Source organism: Plectrocnemia conspersa, unplaced genomic scaffold (assembly GCF_051122295.1).
Source record: "Plectrocnemia conspersa isolate PC_06_02 unplaced genomic scaffold, ASM5112229v1 ptg000003l, whole genome shotgun sequence".
In the NCBI taxonomy this organism is placed as follows: Eukaryota; Metazoa; Arthropoda; class Insecta; order Trichoptera; family Polycentropodidae; genus Plectrocnemia; species Plectrocnemia conspersa.
In genome coordinates, this window is record NW_028277167.1 from 3,207,467 (window position 1) to 3,227,874 (window position 20,408).

The following is a 20,408-nucleotide window of genomic DNA, read 5'->3' on the forward strand; positions in this document are numbered from 1 at the left end:
TTATATATATATATATATATAAATAACAACCCAAGTTATTTCATTGAGTATTTATCGATAAATTAAAAACAATATTTTTTTAAATAAGAAAGCTCGATATTCTTATAAAAATTTGTTTTATTTTATTATATTAAATGATAACTAATTATTTAATTGGTTAATAATTAAAACAAAATATTCAATCAGAATAATACAATAAATCGTCAGTAAATAATAAATTATTGAATTAATAAAAAAAATCATTATTTTATTTAAAAAATAATTGAATATTATTTTAAATAATCATTAACATTGAACGAACGTAGTACGTCTACGTAGAACGTAAAACGTCTCAGACTAGTAACTCTGAGGTTGCGGGTTCGAGCCCCACTAGCGGCACTTGAATTTTTATTTATAAAAATTCGCTACTATTAAAAAAACGGCCACAGCTTATTTTGATGAGATGTGATTTTAAAGTACGCTCGGGATAAGGATGCCGGTTTGTTATTGTGTGCGTGCACATGTATATGAGAGAGAGAAGCAATGTAGCGTGTACTTCGTTGTCTCGCTTTCTCTTTAAAGGACAGTCGCTGATTCGTCAACGCTGGTATTCGTCATTAAAGTGCTGTGTGGCACAGAAGTTCGATCTTCTCTAGTGATTTATTTTAAATAATTTTGTGTTAATATTGGTTTAACCCAGGTACTCCCACTGTCCCATGGGTAGGTCACTAAACTCGTGTCACTGTTTTTTATTTATAAATGAAATTTTAAGAGAACAAAATGTCTTGGGCATATCTGGGTTAATTGATATCAAGGCTTCAAATATACACTGTAAGTTATTCGTTCTCTTACCCGTGGATTAAAATATTTTAATTATTTTTCCATTAATCGGTACGTTGTTGGTTTTTTACACTATTCTTTGTAAGGCTTAAAAAAGTTATTATTCTTATCTTTGCGCCAATGATAATTTTTTAATTTATTCAATGGATTCTAATGATTTAATAGAGTCGTCGAGCCATTAAACAACCTGCGAATACTTTTTTTCCCCATTTTATATCTTTTTGCTTTTGAAGAATAGCTAAACACTTCATTATTTTTTTGACTAGTGAAAGATTTTGAATTTTGCAAATATTTAATTAATGACATCAATGTCTGGTTTCTTCAATTATATAATATATTTTTAATTGTCCGTTGAAATTTCCAACTTAGCTCAGATGTATGTATGTTAAATAAACATATATTTTCTTTTAAAATAAAAAAAATAAATATTCTGAGCGAAATTGTTTTGAGCCACACAGTTCACGCACACAATAACAAACTGGAATCCTTATCCCAAGCGTACACTACGCATAAAAAATAAATGTTATGCTTTATTTTAAACCTGCAATTTAAAAATCAAATTGTAACACCTGCATCTTAATATAAATCCAGCTTCATAAAAATTAGTAACGCAAAATATTAACGAAATAACCACAAATTGAGAATTAGCTCCGCTGATCGATTTTTGGCAACGGTAGTCGATACTTTCTCGCAGACCCTCGTAAATCACACACTTCTTTCGCGTTGCGGCTACGAAGGGGTTAAGCGTTTGCTGGAAACTCGTCGGATACAATAAATATAAAGCATCTCGGCGCGGATCGCGTGATTATCTCAATTATGTATCTTTATTTCGCAACTCAAATTCAACTAAGCCGATGCATTTATCAGGGGAGCGAGAGTAAATTACAATGAGGAGTGATGATATTTCATTGTTCCTGCGGGTGTATAACTCGATACCTTCTCGTGTGCCGTTTCTGCTAAATTATATTTTGCAATAAAATGCATTGTTTATAATATTACATGTACATATCGAACACGGAATGCTAGCCGAGGAGAGATTTTCTCTTGTGGTATGTACCACACTGAACGTGTGATTGAGCATTAGAGCGGCTTTTAACCCGTTAACTTGTAACATTACAATATCGGAATGGTCGTATCAAATCTATAATGATATGAAGTAACATTTAAGCTCAAATGTTATGTTAAATTTAAATTATTTCATACTCAAATATATGGTGTTCCTAAAAATATTTTAATAAAAAAAAACCTCATTAGTTTCCTATTCATAATTCATTCATTTTACCTTATGTTATCACGTATAAAGTATTAATTATTAAGGTGTAGAAAAATGCATTATTAAATTGCCGCCTAGCAGGAATTTAAATTATAACTTATATTTTTATTGAAATTAAGAAGTGCTTTGAATACTTTTTTTACAAGTTAAAAACAGTAAACGAAGTATTTATTTTCGTAAATATAAACTAAGGTTCGTTACTTTAATATCAGTCAATCTGTTTTAAAATCTAATAAAATTTATTAAAATTATTTAAAAATAAAAAAGTTATTATTCTTATCGTTGCGCCAATGATAATTTTTAAATTTATTTCATGGATTCTAATGATTTAATAAAGTCGTCGAGCCATTAAACAATCTGCGAATAATTTCTTTCCCCATTTTATATCTTTTTTCTTTTGAAGAATAGCTTAAGACTTCATTATTTTTTTGACTAGTGAAAGATTTTGAATTTTGCAAATATTTAATTAATGACATCAATGTCTGGTTTCTTTGATTATATAATATATTTTTAATTGTCCGTTGAAATTCACAACTTAGCTCAGATGTATGTATGTTAAGTAAACATATATTATATAATATTAAAATAAAAAAATTAAATATTCTGAGCGAAATTGTTTTGAGCCACACAGTTCACGCACACAATAACAAACCGGAATCCTTATCCCGAGCGTACTCTACACTTGTATAAGAAATATTTTATGGGACACATTAGAGAGTAAAAATATATTTAAAATAATTCAAGATTTAAAACATATGTTGCAAAAATTTAAAAACGTTCATGTTTATTAACCCTTTGATTAGTGATTTTTTTCTTCAGCATATACGTCGTTGGAATAAGTAAATTTTTACGTGTTTTTTTAATTTGTTAAGTTTAATTTCTTATCATTTATTGATGAAGCAAATTCAGTGGTTCTCAACATTTTACTATAATTTGTTTTATAATAATAATATTTATTTTTGAATAATCATAATAAATAATCAAAATTGATAAATGAGAAACAAATATTTCTCACATTTATTAACTTATGATTATTTATTTACTTACATATTAAAGTAAATTTAAAATTAATGTTAAAATGAATTCAGTGGTTCTAGGCATTTTATTTTTTAGTTTTTATGTACGTCTCATTTTTATCAACTTATAATTATTTTATTTGCGTCTCACTTTAATCAAATTATAATTATTTTATTTACGTGAATGTTGCTTTATTAAATAAGTAATTAAGTGGTCTTTAACATTTTAATATATGCTTTTTTTATTTATGTACTATATAATTTTTATCAACCTATGATTATTTTATTTACGTCTCACTTTTATCAAATTATGATTATTTTATTTATATATATACATTAAAGTAATTTAGCGATATGCAACATTTTATTAAAATTAAAATAATAATGGAATATTTTCTCAAAGAAGTATATATTATTGAGGATTTTTTTAAAACGCTAATGTTATCAAATCAGTTTTATTTTCACTTTTCATTACTATAGTCCTTAAGACTATTCAGAAGTTCTTGTGAAAGGATTGAGATAATATATATTGAAAAACATTAAAGACGAGTAGCTCTATTAAGGAATACAATTAGTGTTTCTTTTTGAGAAAAATTCCAATTAGATAATTAATTTTTTATGTTAAAAATAAAATATTTTAAAAATTTTTTATCGCTGAATTAATAAGGGTAAATCTGTGCCAGATGTTTGCAAAATGCATGCTGTTTAGAAGCATTTAATAGAGGCTGGAACTATTCAAATGGCAAAAAAATTTAATTGATCCTATATTTACTGTGATAATTTGAAAACTACTACATTGACAACACTATTTTACAGATTTCAAATAAAACTAATTCATGACATTTGACAGTTATTTATTATGTAATATCACATTAGAAACATCTTGGAAACTCATTTATTTTCTTACCACATTTTCGGAGTGAGAAGAAACCACTCCGCTTGGGAATCGGCAAATTGCAAAAATTTACGGGGGCTTTCAAGAGTTACGCCATAAAGTTAAAAATGCAAAGTTTTGTATCAGATATAAAAAAATGTAAATTAGCAACATGAGTAGTCATGGTTGACCTATTATTTTTTTATTTTTTATGTCATATACTACCTAAGATATGTGCGAACCCGTTTTAAGTTTATTCTTATTTGTTGTGGCTTCTCTATGGTTTTCAAATATTTATTTATTGTACTTAGTCTATTCATTTAAATATTTTAATATGTAAAAATAACTCGTTTGAATTTTTTTACATTTTATAAAAAATATTATTATTTTTGCGATCCGATTGTATGTAAGTAATATAGCGCATTAAGTGAAACAGTGACCGAGAGCAGCATCCGCAGCTCACGTACAAGAAGAGCAGATGTATTCCTCGAGGGTTCGAACCCACCCGTCGTCCCAGAACAGAACAAGATCATAAAATATATCGCTGATAAATCAGCAATTACAGCGTTACATGATTAAGGTGTGAAGCATATTGCACGGTGGTTTTCGACCTCATCCGATTCGATTCGATTCGTTTATCCAAGGATTCGGATCGAATCCCATGAGCGTTCGCATTATAAAATTGTGGCAATTAAGCGGTTACCGGCCATTTTAAGCGTATAAATATTTATTATTTCATAAATATATAAGGCAAAGTTTTCATAATGGTTTTCTTTAATACATATATACATTGGTTTATAATTTATTTAAAACTAATATAAGTGCACGATTCAGTTTATACTATTGCAGTAACTCATTAATACAAATAATGCTATCAAACATTGACAGCTTGACTTTAAGCATTTCAGTCTATGGCCTTATCATTTTCCAGCAACGTCTCGAAGGCGATTTATAGTTATGGGGGTCGAAAGGCTTCCATGTTTCCAATCAACATCTCTTTGATCTTTTAGCCCAATGTTTGAAACGGTTATAAAACAAAGCTTTACGATGCGTACGTGTCTTGTTTACACTTTGCACCAATCAGGTAATGTATGTCTTTATTGTTCGGTTCGATACCATGGACAAATGCTTTCGTTCTATGGTATAATGTATACTACTTAATCATATTTTTGCGAAAATTATAAAAAAATGAGAATCAATTTCAAAATATGGAATTGAACTAAATTATGTTTAATGTTAATCATAAATGCAGTATGAAACATTAGTATCGTTAAAAAACAATGATGCGCATTTACATCGTACGTTGTTGAAATCAGATCAGTTATGCTCAGAAGTTGAGGATGTTCAAAAAAAAAATTTAAAACTATTTTTTTGTATAAAATTTATTAATATATTATGCATGAGAAGAAAATTAAAATAACAATTAAAAAGTAATTATAAGGTTAATATTTTATATATGTATAACTTATTATATATATATATATGTATTACTTATTAATTTTATTTTATTTTATTAGATTAAAGTTGCATAAATTCATTAAAAAAATGTTTTATTTCTTTATGCAATTATTCGAAGTTGATTTTCGTAAATCATTAAAAATTTTAACACTAGATTTACGAAACCCGTCAAATTGATTTGATTTGTATTTTTACAGTATTTTTTTTGTGTTTTTTTTAAGACTTTCTATATTTGAACAATGCAAATATATTACCACTATTTTTAATTTTGCAAATCTTGTCACTATATACCTATTTTTAATAATACCCTTCAAATTGATATATGCAATATATTTTAATGAATTTGTGCTAAACGGCATAATTTAGTAGTTGTTTTCTTAATTTAAATTCAATATTTATCATCGATCTTCTTTCTAGAATTTTTTGGTTAGTATTATTTGTTCATATTTTACATATAGGCAAAATTTTGGTTTTCATAAATATATATATATGTTTGTTGTGTGAGCATGGAATGGCAAATTTAACAAATTTTTTATAGCACTATTTTGAATAACCTGAAGTGATTTTAACTTAAATTTACTTGTGAATCCCCAAATGCAAGGCATGTATATATTAGATGACTATGAATATGGGCATAATACATTTTTAATCTAATTTTATACAATAACATATTTTGAAACATGTATAAAAATTTTGCCATTAGTAATATTTTTTTTAATATATAATAAATGTGTTTATAAAATTTTATTTATATTTAACTAAAAGTAGAGCTAATAATTTTGTTTAATTATTAATATCAAAATTATTTTAAAATAATATATGGTTGTTTTTTTTTCATTAATTGTTAATTTGTTTAATCTCATCCATTCACTAATATGTATATGCATTTATTTTTTTATATGCTCAAATTTCTCCTTTCTCGTATTGCGGACTTCACTGCTATGGGTTGTGAAGCGCATAAGCTTAAGATGAAAATAAATGATGTTATATTTGGCTAATATAATAATAAAAAAATTTTTTTATAAAATGCAGAATTAAAAACCGATTAACTAATTAAATATTTATTTAAGTGATAAGGAGTAATACGTATAATTTATTTATATTAATTAAACACACATGGCTAATTGTTATTTTAGTCAGTCGAGTACTATACTATTTCATAATATATAAAATGTGCAATAAATATAAATAAAACGGATATATAACATGAACATCCCCTCAAAAGTAACGCAAAACCATTATTCGACGTTCGATCAAAATGAGGTAGCGAACAAATTACGAACAAATGATCTACTAGTTCGATTCGTGTATGTGATTCAATTACGTTTTCAACATCAGAAGCTGAAGCCGAACGATATTGAAATCTCAATACATATTATAGCTACATGTTACGTTTATACAATTTAATACAAATTTCTTTAAACTATTTTTATACACTGTGTAATTGAATGAGATCCAATTTGTCACACTGATAAAACAAACGGATTGACCAAAAAAGTGCTCAGATTTAATTGCAGCACAAAAACTATGTAATTGGAAATCTTAGATTTTTTGGTATGACATGAAAAAAAAGCACTTCGCTCGCATATTTGTATTTTCTATGGTCCGTGTCAAACTGAGACACAATCATTTTTGATTTCGGAAGCGATTCGGCCAAAATCGGTCCAATAATATAGACCTTTGTCGGCTTCTTTCACACCTGTTAAGGCGTCAGATTTTACGGACCTCTTTACGGAGGTGTCGGAACGAATCGCTGTGCCGGAATCCGACGATAATTTGAATTCTATCACATTTTGACGATCTTCTCTCTTTTCCTGAGGTAATTCGCAGGGTACACGAGCCCCCTTTTTGATTCTCAATCTCTTAAATTGGATGGTAAAATAAAATCAAAAAAATTATCATGGTAGAGCCTAACCACCTGGGGTTATAAAGGGGTCATAATGTCAATCACGCCTCAGCAACCACTTACCGACTTGTCCGTTAAACTTTTTCGCATTAACATAAACAAGTTTATGTTTAATAAGCCTCCGTCACGGATGATACAATGTGGATTTGTTTAACGCGAGTCCCTTAACAGAGGTGTGATGCTACAAGGGCGGCGCATTTATAAAAATAAATAAAATAATAATACTAGAAAATCTTAAGCTTTTATAATTATTTTATTTATGAGATTGTAATATAAAATTCACTAATAGAAGGTATTCATTAAGCAGTTGTCTTTGTAACCCATTTAATATCACGGACAAGGCTTCTTTTAGACTTCTAATAAACCAAATTTTGGTCAAGCGCGAAAACAATTTTTGCTTCTCAGAAGGCAAAAATTCACGTCAAAAGCAATAAAATCGTAACGGCGCCGTCACAGTGAGAACGCTCGTTACCGAGAGCTCCCAGTAACAGTAATTTTATTTATTAAAACAATAAAATGAATAAACTTATAAAGACTAATCAATAAAAATAATGATAGTTTTTCAATAAAAACCAGAATAAGAAAATAATAATAAATATCTCGAATTGCACTTGGATTGCCGTCTATATTGACTAAGCTACCTAAACATATATTAAAGAACGAACCGTCAGAGAAGTTTAATGATCTGCATTCAGGTGCTTACTGCAGTGACACCTGCGAGTCCCCGCAGAAAGTGGGTGCGCCGTTTAAAATCTGCACAAGAGTCGTAAGCCGCTTTGTGCGAGTACATCCGTTAGTATATTTGTAAAATGTGTTAATTAGTTATTTGTTAAAATTGTATTTAAAATATTTATAATATATTGCAAAATATTATATTTTTCTTTTTCGCGCTCAGTGTCAAAAGAAATTTTACAGATTTCCATTTATTAATTACTAAAAAGCCTCCACCATTGTGAAAGTACACTACAAAGTACCGCACAAAGCAAATCTCAGGTGTTTTTCCTACTTAGTGCGCGCGTGTGCGTGTAATCGACCGGCCAGCTGGTAAGTGTTAACTCACGAATAGTTAATTTTTGTGTATGGCCTCCCATTAGCGCGCGTTATCCCTGCGCGCGCACGGGCCGCCTATAATATTCAACACGAAAAACCCATTTGCAATCGGCAAATTGAACGTCACTTGGTGTGACGTTTCGGCTCGCAGCGTCCACGCATATTCATGCACCAACGAAAGCTCTACGCGCCAACTCCTTCCTCTAAACGGCTGCGCGGCTCGCATTAACGTGACTGACAAAGGAGAGATCGGGAAACTCGTTAATATTCACACGCAGTGCTGGGCGATGGTTCTCAAAATGTAGGATTCATTTGCTCCTTAAACACAGCACATAAGAAAATTGATTTTTAAAAATAAAATAAAATATTTAGAAAACAAAGAATCTATGAATTTGTATATTGGGTTAATATATTTGTATCGTTTCAATTTTTTGGCCGTTGCTAAATGTGTTCAATAATTATATGGTTATTAAAACGTATATAATATGAGGATCGGCGGATGAGGCGCCGCCGGTCGTCGTCTTCTTGTCGTCTAAATAATATGTTGTCCTACTTCGCCGTCACGTCAGTAGTGTGTGATAAATAAATTAGCCCCCACAATTTGTTTTACAAATGAACATCATTTAATATGTGTTCCAAATGTTTCCTAATAGTCATTATACTATTTATAATATTTTTTTTAAATATGATGCAAACCTATATTAGATGGCACCATTTCAAATATTTTTTTAGCTCCTCATAGCTATTGCCAAAAACTTATTTGTGTTTGATAAGCTTGTTAAAAACCTATATGGATTTTGCAAGAGAAGCGTTCTCAAGTGATGACGTCATGGCCCCAACAGGAAAGAATAAAAAACTCTTTATAGTACTCTAAGGTTCGCAGCATTTAATTTTTATTTGTAAACAAATCAAGTTAAGTGTATTGGCTTAATGTTTCCTTTTAAGTCAAATTTCTTACTTAGATATACAACCGTATATTTGGTTAAGGATTCCTAACAATATTTTAAATATAAGAGACTAATTTTAATTTTATTATTAATTAACAATTAAATCATTAAAATTTAAAAATAAATCCAAATGTACTAAAATAAAAAATAATTTATTATATTAACAAAATGTAGACAAGCTTTACCACGGTCAAAAGTTAACATATTAGTAGTATAAAATATATATCAACTGAGCAACCAACCGACGATTGTGACTAGGGCATTCGAACCGGTTAGAACCGGAACAGGGTACCCGGGTACCCGCCATGTTTTTCATGGAACCGAAAACCGGGTAATTTTCGACGGGTATCCGATTGATTTGATTTAAATATTTTTTTCCATTATTTAAAATTAAATGGAAGAGCCGAATCGGCGTTCTTAAGCGACTAACGTCTTTGAACGACAAAAAAAGGGATAGCACTTAACCTAACCTAACCTACCGATGGAATATAAAAATATTTAGATTGAGTAAAGTATTAATAATAACATAATATATTGTTTTTATTTCAAAACCCTATTTTCTTAAATTATAATAATTATTAAAATAAAATTAAATATAAAATAAAATTTATCACGTCATATTTAATCGAAGATTTAAATATAATAAAAATTGGACTCTTAACGGCTTACAAAGGTAGTTTATTTAATAGCTTACAAAATACCCAGAACCTGGAACTGAACCGGGTACCCGGTTATTCCTCGCAAAATACCCGTAGAACCGGGTAACGAATTAGGACGGGTATTTGGATGTCCTAATTGTGACCATTGTGTTTAATTCATAAAACGACTAGCACAATAAATAAACCAATGACTAAGTAAGTAATGAATACCTAAAAAAAACTAAGTTTGTATACCATATTTCTAGTCAAATTAAATTTTAATCGCGTCTGGAATATTGAAATTAGTGATTATTATATATTTTTATTTTTTATATATATTATATGTTTTATTACATACTCTTAAAAAACTGATGTGTTTTATAGCATACAACAATATTTTTGGTACTTAAATTTTAATTCATATTTATATCGAAGATTCAATTAATTTTTATAATTGACCGTTTATTTATTTATTATAGTTACGCGTCAATCTCAAAATCTAGTTGCTTTTAGTTTTTTTTAAAACCTTTTTTATTTTAATATTAATAGCTCTTTTAGCTATGTTTTTTTAAAATTTCATTTGTTTTATATATTAATTTAGGTATATCAAATTATAATGTAAATCAAAATTATGCACAATAAATATTATAAAGCCGTTAAAAATGTTTTTGTAATTTAATATATCTATCAAAGTTTCAAATCAAAAAATATTATGTATGTTTTAAATGAGTGATTTAGTGCGTTCATATTTTTAATTAGTATCCGTTTGTGTTGTTTATTATTTGAGGTGTAGGATAAATGGAAAAAGCCGTATTTTATCATTCAAAAAGCAGCCAGAAAACAGCTAATTTTTATTTCAATTTCGATATCAATTTTGGTTCAATCCACTTCATATATTATATGTATACGGAACACTTGGAACAATATAATGAAATACAGTGCTAATTTATTTCATAACAGTTTAAATACACCTTAAAATCTATGAAAAAATATATAATATTTACAACATCATATTACTAGCCATTAAAATTCGATAAAAAATAACTTTATTCATATTTCAAGCCATTCGTTAACTTGGTGTTAAATTTTGTTTGCAATTAATAAAATTGAATTTAAATTGTATGTGGGAAGATTAAGCAATAACGTGTTAATTCATTAATTACATATATTTATTATTTAACATTATTGTCTATAGGGGGACGCTATGTAAAAATGAAAATTAGATCAAACGTTTGGGAGCCTTTAACTGAGCTTAACACGTGACACTGACAGACAAAAGGATATAGTGTGAATAAAAAGAGCCAATAAAACTGTGTTTATTTTCAACAAAACAAATCATACAATTCGTAAGATTTAACTTTATTATAATTATTATTATATCTTTCAAATATATATGTATTCAATAATATATTTATTATATACGTTTGAAATAGAACTTTCATCTACATCAAAGTTTTTAACCTTAACAACTACAACAAAATCAATTAATGCAATATAGCAATTGAATATATCTTAGGCCATCGCGAAACAGGGTGTTTATTCACCAAATAAATAAATATATATATATATTTTTCGTTTTATGTACCACATATTGTATATTATTATATAGTATTAATAAATATACAGTAACCACACAATTCGTCCAAAAGATACTAATTGACTGCACCTCGTTTTTATTTATACATTTCAAGAACAGAGATAAAGAACTAGTCTTTTTTCCTTTTTATCTACACCCACTATAAAATTTATACATCAGTTAGTTATATAAGTAGAAATTTTATTAATCGATCTATTCTATTGCCAAACAATAATGGGCTATGTAGTTAATTTTTTGTCGTTTTATTGCTCTCGACTATTGTTATTTCAGTATAAAAGATCCAAAAAGTATATTATGTATTTACATTTACTGAAAAGTATTATAATAATTGAAACAAAAACACAAGCTAAAATTGTGTGATTTTTTTCATTTTTTATTGAAATACTATTGACAACGACATTAATGTAACACTAAAATAAATATCACCTCGATGATATACACATATGTATGTAAGTAATAGATTATTCAACTATGCGTATATAATAATTTGTTTAATTGATCTCGTTGTTGCTATTTATAACAGAATTTAAACTAAACATACAAAAGCTTTACGTCTATATGAAAAATGATTTATAATAATTTGGAAGATCAGAAATTATGCAACCACATACATAACATTACAATACAATTGTTTTTCGACAATTTCTTCTCTAACGATTAGCTTGGAGTTATTATTTTTTTATACAATCAATACGAACTATAAATATCAAAAACAATAATCGTAAAAGCTCCAAAGGCTAAATATCGACATTAAAGCGATGATTATGATTTCATTAAAGTTATTTTAGTAAATAGTAACAAAGTTAAATGCGATTATATATTTTTTCATTATAATTATTATTGTTTTTAATCAGATTGAATTTCCACAAATATCAATGTGTATATATTTTTTATGGAAACAATCCAAAACATATAGATTTCATCTAGATCATTAAATGTAACGATGAAACTTATTTAAGTATTAAGTTGGTGATTGAGAGTTCAGCTGCATATAACATGTTGGGTTAATCTACAGGAAGTTTCCTGAAAATGTTCAAAATGAATTAGATATATTATAAATATGTGTTTTTATTGAATTTTGTATTTATTACAAATACATGATACTTACCAATTCACACTAAAACATATATAAAAACGCATTAATTTAAATACCAATAATTTTACTTCAAATACATATATTAATATCATTATATATATTTTCCATTTAAAGCAATCAACATTTAACTACTTTACATAACATTTAACATTGATTCAAAACACTGACATTCCATTATGTTTTTACATTTAATATACATTTATTATATATAATGGTATATGTTCAACACTCGGATGTATTAAATCATCAGATTATATAATCTGATGATTTAGTACAAGCAATATATACATAAAAACAATCATTTTAAAATAATCTAAGATTTTTAAAATTTTGAAAAAATATTTAAAAAATTGGTTTGTGTCATTATGTGTATCCGATTGTGATTTGGTATTAAAAGTATTGTATCTTAGATTAATTTTTCTGTTTGGGGATTTTTAAGTATGTAGTAGAAGAGTTTATGTTACTTACCAGGTGCTGTCGGTATTGCGGGTAATGTGTTGGGAGTGGTATTACCAATGTCAACGTTGGGAATCTCATTGCCAGGGTTGATATCCCCTAACGTCGGCATGCCACGGTAATGCACTAATTCAACATTTGTTTTATGTTATCACCTGAAAGGCGATAAGCAGTGCGATGGAATAGGGGTGGTTATGACGCTTTTGCTTATGGGGTTCAACCAAATGACCGACGCTTCTCAAACTTTAGCGCAGAATAGAAATATATAATGCAAAACATGTAAAATATTATGTGTTGTACATAACTAAAGCTTTCACAAAAGCACTAGATAAAGAGAGTGAGTATAGATAGACGTAACTATATAACATAGCATTGTCTATCTAATAAAATAAGACTTTATGTTTAAAGTCAAAAACACTACAATAATCTGGAAATCGTGAACTTTATTTGTTCATACGCGTCAAGTGTAATAGTTACCCAAAACTAGTAAATATATTTACATACATTCTGAATAATAACCATGTGATTTTAGACTAAATTACTTGTCACGTTTGAACAGTACTTTACAAAAGCTCTATTTTATAAACATTATATACAACGAGTTAATAATTGTAGAAAAATATGAAAAATATATTTTTATAGCTTAAATATTTTTAATAAACATAAAAAAAATAACATATAATAGCAATCGATTTTGAACCTAAGAGTTCATTAGTAAAATGCTTAGAATGCACATTTTTTAAATAGTCTTCTAATTTTTTCCCTAATTTATCACAAAGAATAAAAATAATTTTTGATTTAAAAAACATAACAGTTTACAGATGTTGTTGTAACAAAATTTTGTATTCAACCTTCAGTTAAAATTAAAGAAATATTACATATTTGCTTGTATTTTAAAATTATAATATATAAATATATATATATATATATATATATATATATATATATATATATATATATATATATATATATATATATATATATATATATATATATATATATATATATATATATATATATATATATATATATATATATATATATATATATATATATATATATATATATATATATATATATATATATATATATATATATATATATATATATATATATATATATATATGGTTAATATTTCTAGGAGTCGGATTACTCTGCGTACTTTTTTGATTCCGTGTGGAATCATGGTCCCTACGTTTCGGCCAGATTCGCCCAGCCATCCTCAGGGGAAAATTGAGAATATGAACATCCGGTGTGGGCAAAGCATATATATATATATATACACAACAAAATTAAACTCATTGTTGCTAATACTTTTAGGATGGCTATATAAATATCGATCTATTACTAATAAAAAATATGTTTATGCGCTAATGTAAATATTTAAATCTATCTTAAATAAACGACATATTGTATTTTGGCAACCAAAGAGTTAAAAATACATAGTTTAAGAAGCGGCTTTTACATACTCATACATATATTTTTGTAGGATTAAGTATATGGTATTTAGTATTTAGTACCTAAAGATCAAGTTGTAGGTATGACTGTTACGGCAAAGCGCGCGGTCTTAATCGGTATCTAATAATTTTGACCATATAATAAATTTTAAACGTCGCTCTTGACTTTGATTTTGCTGCTTATAAAAGCTTTCCTTCTAAATAATATATTAAAATCTATACTATTTTTAAAAATCTCAGTTGGTAATTACAACTTCACAACAGAATTTAATTGTTCCTCATTTTCTATATGAATCTTTTTAAAAAAGTGTATTTTTAAGAATAACGCTTTTTTCGCCAACTAGTGCTTTATTTGCAAATGTATTTTTATTGCTATATACAGCTTTACAAAAATACAATGCAATAAAATTAATTTATCATTTAAAATATAGTTACAACACATAGGATTGTTAAGGCCAAGAAAATGAGGTCAACGGCCAACAAGCACGCGGTCAAAATAGGCACTTAGCTTTTCCTAGCAGTTAATAAATGTTTAATCGACTTTAATTCTACTGCCCTTAGAAATGGACTTTGAAAATGTTACATTTAGATATATTAAAAAATATATCAATGCCTGTAGGCAGATCTTAACAAAAGCATTTCATTGGTTTGTTTTTGCTGAATTTTACAACCATTTCTTTAAAAACGTCTTTCTGAAAAAGTGTAAATTTAAAAAAAAACCTTTTCTTTCACTGACTAATGCTTTGTTTCTAGATGTATTTTTATTAATATGTACTGCTTTATAATTTTTTTTTGAAATACTATAAACTATATTTATCACTTATGTTTCCTAATAAGTAATAAAGTAACAACTATAATAACCCTTTACTAGTCAGGCTTTTTGAGATGGAAACTGATTTTTAATATAAATTTATTACACAATAAAAAATGTTTAGTATTAAAGGGTTTAAAAATACATTATAATTTACGTACTTCCGTACACATTTTTATAGAGTGTGTAGTGGTAAGACATTAGCTACGAAGTTGATTGTTAAGATCAAGTTTTAAGTATCATACTATTACTACGGCAATCAATGGCCGACAAGCGCGCGGTTAGAATCGGCAAAAACCTTTTCCGACCACATAATAAATGTCAGCGCCTTGACTTTATTTTAACTGTTCTTAGAAAATAAATTTAGATTTATAAAAAATTAAAAAATTAAAAAAACTGCAACGCAATTATTCAATTTTTTGGTATATTTCTAAAAATATTTATTTTTAAGACTATCGATTCTTTTGACAAATTAATATTTTACGTGTTTTATAAAAAATGTAGAGATGAAATAAATGTAATATATCGCGCCATTATTATCCTATGTATAAAATAGGCTGTAACTATAGATTTTATGTCGTTAAAAAATTTTAGTAGTTCTTAAAAATATATTTAATAAATAATATTGCTTTTTTTACCTCTTATCAAATGGTTTATATGATATTTATATTTTATATTTTATATATATGTAACTTATCTTTACACTTTCACACATAAAAATATTTTTTTTAATAAATATATTTTTTTTATAAAAATATTTTTACTTTTACAAAATTTAACCTAAGCCCTTCTTATAAATTAAAAATATAAATTCAATAACTTTTACTATATAAACATAAAAATTAGGCAAATAATTTAATTTTAATAAGATTGTCCAAATTATTAAAAAGAGTGTTAACGATTATGTTAATGGTATTTATGTTTTAATTTGCAAGGTAAAAATTTAAGGGTATAACTTAAAAATTGCTATCTCTTTCTTATTTATAAATTTTAAAAAGAGCACTTTTTCACTATAGTGTCTGAATCAAATATAGACTTATATGTATTATATAAATATTAATATTGCCAACCATGATATTATTAAAATAAAGTATTTTTTGCAAAATAAATATCACGTGTGGATATTTTTATAAATATTGATAATTTACTAAAACTCATAATTAATAATAAATTAAATTATCAAAAATAATATATTTTATATGAAAAATTAAATTGATATACAACTAAAAAAACAGTTTTAGAAAAGTGTCAAACATTTAGTCTAATGAACTTAACTCATATAAAAAATACCATTAAACATATGTTTGAATATATTAAACTTTAATTATATACAAGTATAAAGATTTTTTTTTTTGATTGAATAGAGAAAGAATTTTTGTACCACATTTTTCTATTGCATATTTTCTAAACTTAGAAACTATAATTTATAAATATAAATTATTTTATTATATGATAATTTGATGAAACTAAAAAGCTCATTGCTTGAATAATTATAAATTTATTGGACTGCAATGTTTGAGAAACGCTGGTCAGCTAAATAACCGTAGTAATGTTCATTGAACGTGTATGTGTCAACGTGTCAGTGTTTTTTCATCATTTTCTACATAATTAATGATGTGATCCATTAATCAAGTTTTTAAACGGCGACAGCCGTTGAAATCAAATCGATCAGCTTTCTTTTTTCGTCGAAAATCAATTTTGAGAAGCGCTGAAACGACCGCTCGTGTATCAATTTATACTTTGCAATATTTACTGAAGTTAAATAAAAAATCTAGAATTTTTAATTTCACGCGTACTATATAATTTATGCAAAACTAATTTATGCGTCTCCGTAACGATTACTCATTCTGATTTATTTTGATTATTTTATCTTTGATGATTTATAGTTTTATATAGCACACAGTGTTTCGTTTCCAACAACTGCACCATAAGCTATAAGCGTCGACACAAGCGAAAGCAGCAGCCGATTGGAGAAACCGAGTATAAAAGTAACATTTTTTTATAAATAAAATACTGAGTGTCAACACCCAACTGCATCACATGTGCAGCATTGTAACCCTAAATTATTTATCTTTTACAATAAAAAAAATAATAAACGGACAAAGTAAGCAAACTGATCGATAACATGCTATGTTTCAATTTGTGTATCTGTCTTGTTTAGTTTGTGGTTAATACAATAGTGTATGTATTTTGTGGTTTTGTTACTTTCGTACTGGGTTTCTTCGTTTATACACAAGTATAAAAAATACAAGTTATTTATTAAAACCTATAAAAAAGATTCATATATAATTATGAACTGTTTGAATGTGATGGTTATGAAATGAGTATTGATGTCGATGAATAAATCAGTAAATATTGACGTTATGTTATGTTTATATAGTTGTTGGTTTATTTATTAATGTTTATATTAACATGTGAAGGTCCATCATGCACATTTCGATTGCAAATCAAACATCGAAACGTCTATATGAATAATAAACTTATACACATCATTCGAAAAATGCAATGCGAATGTTTTATCTGCAATCAATGCAATTACTAAATTATCGTTTCCATCTAGGTACAATATATTTATAATATACAACACAACACGTGACTAATTTTCATACTTGGATCCAATTGGTGGATCCGCACATAAAAAACGACATTCAAACACAACATAGAATATGTCACAATCAATATGTGGGATATTCACATTTGGCAAATGCTTCTAACAGAGCATAACAGACAGTTGGTTTCAATCGATAGAAGGGTTCAACGAAAGAGCGTTCACGAAACGAATCGATTGATTGAATTGATTGTTTCAGTTCGTTTTGTAAACGTCGTGAAAGATGAAGCGAATTAGGATTTATGCGAAGCAAATGTTGCTAAGTCTTCACATATATGTACGTAACAACATAGATGCCTCTAAATATGTATCAAATGAGTTAAATTCTTACCGAACAAAAGGCCCAGGATAACAATGCCAATAACGCCCATGATGATCATCATCTATAAAAATTAAAAAATACTTGAATGTAACATTATATAACATTTTTACTAGATTATATAACGCCATATATAATTATATATACAATTGGCATTGATCCAATTATTACATACCTTTAAATTTTGCAACCAAAATTTATTTTTTAATTTTCCAGCCTGCTGTTCAAACTGTGAAGCACCTTGCTGTAGTGCATCTATCGTTCATAAGAATAATTTAAAATTAAAGATATGATTTATACATATAATGGTTTAAAATTGTCAAAGACGCAAAGTTACCCAGTTATATTTTTTTAATAAAAAAAATATAACTTACTAGCTCTATCGTCCAATTCTGACAATTTTTGATCCCTTTCTAGCACCTTTTCGACGTTCGTTTTCATTATATCAACAACCTGTGATGTTATAATTATATTTATAAAAATTACATTGCAACTACATCAAAAACTATATAGAAAAGACAGGCCTCATCGACTTGAGCCTGCGTCTGTTGAAGTCTTCGTTGAGCTGCGACTTGCTGAGGAGTCCTTGGCCCTCCAACAATTTCTCCATCTGCTCCTGTCGTTGCCGACTCCGGAGCTAAGCCTCCTTCGGTAGCCCTGAAATAATATAATTTTATAAATATAAAAATAAATAAAAAACATCGTGACCGATAAGCGTTAAAAGCGCATCGCGTGTTTGCTCGCAAAATTTATATGTGAAGTATGAAGGTCTGAATTTATTATAAAAAACACTACTAGCTAATTGTAAATTCAGTTAAAAAAAACATATATATATATGTATATGTTTAAATATTGAGCGAGTCGCTTGTAAAAAAAGCGTTAACGTTGAAAGCTCTACGGCTGCGTGCGTGAATACTATACGTAGAGCTTTCAATCGTTAATGGCGTTCACGCTTAATAAATATTATTCAATACAAAAATAGCAATAAATAAATATCAAATAAAACAGTTCCTATAATTATCATATGATTATATATGCATATATAGAAAGTCATCTCTCTGAGAGAGCGATCGAATTACGTCACATTATATATATACATACAATATACATATATATATATATATACAAAATATGACTTATTATTTTTATTTATAAGTGTATAATAAAGCTTTTGTGTATGTATTTAATTATTAATGATTTTATGTCGTCGGATAATATTTGGGTTACTCACATTTTTGCTCAGGCGACTCTCGTCAGGTACGACGCACTGGGTGTTGTTTTTTCAATGAAGAAATAAGAGTGTTGGTGTCGTTTGGTGTTTGTTTGGTGAAAGCCTCGTCCGGAAGGCTTTCTTGGTTATTGAATTTGCTATTTCAGCAGAGGTATCGGGTGCTGAAAAGCTGCCGGACAGAATGGTCGAAGTTTACGGAAAGCGAGCGTACAGTCGGCGCGAAGGGTGTCGCTCGCGAAAGCTGTAGTCAGAAAATTTAATGTGAAAATATATTTAATATTTAATTAATAATAATAATAACAGAAAAAGTTTAATCTCAAAATTATTGTCAAAGCGAAATTAGAAAAAAATATTTCATTGAATTTGTATGTAATTATCAAAATAGGTATTGCATATAGTTAAAATTATTATTTATATAATAAATATACATTGTCATACAAATTTTTATAATAAAATTATATTTAGGTATAAATAGCTCTGCATCGTCGTAAAGCTCAACTTAACTTTTGGTGATTCAAAGTATTGGTCTGATTGGACTAAATGTGCAAAATCGCAATGAAAATTTGATTGTCTTAATTTTAAGGTTAAGATTTAATTGTGTTAATCAGGTGTGAGCTCAACTGCCTATATTACTATTTAATATTAATTGATTCTGCATAGTTGTTTTAGTTTGGTTTATAAACCTATCAGTCGTACGTTAGTATTTCTATATATTTTAGATTCAAATCAGTGGCGTAGCTATGGGGGGGGTTGAGGGGGCTGGGCCGCCCCGGGCGGCACTTGCTTGGGGGTGGCATATTCGCGATGTTATCGTCTAGTGTGGTTCTTAGCCCTAAATGCACTAAAGCATAT

The 20,408-nt window shown here is 27.6% G+C and overlaps 1 protein-coding gene across 3 annotated transcripts; it reads right to left on the reverse strand.

Annotated features, from left to right (window-relative positions):
* Positions 1–11,930: 11,930 nt before the first annotated feature.
* On the reverse strand, positions 11,931–19,805 carry nSyb (neuronal Synaptobrevin). Of its 3 annotated transcripts, none has more exons than XR_015809048.1 (7): positions 19,557–19,801; positions 18,850–18,982; positions 18,700–18,778; positions 18,501–18,580; positions 18,338–18,389; positions 13,143–13,285; positions 11,931–12,601 (listed from the first exon to the last, which is right to left on the reverse strand). XR_015809048.1 is itself a non-coding variant. In XM_088182673.1 (7 exons), coding segments are annotated over exons 1-7 (474 nt in total). In that variant the 5' UTR covers positions 19,559–19,774; the 3' UTR covers positions 11,931–12,587. The 3 variants fall into 3 exon arrangements, 2 of the variants coding, with proteins under 2 accessions (XP_088038799.1, XP_088038800.1); XM_088182673.1 differs by having other exon boundaries at positions 13,143–13,256; positions 19,557–19,774; XM_088182674.1 differs by lacking the exon at positions 13,143–13,285 and having other exon boundaries at positions 19,557–19,805.
* Positions 19,806–20,408: the final 603 nt, after the last annotated feature.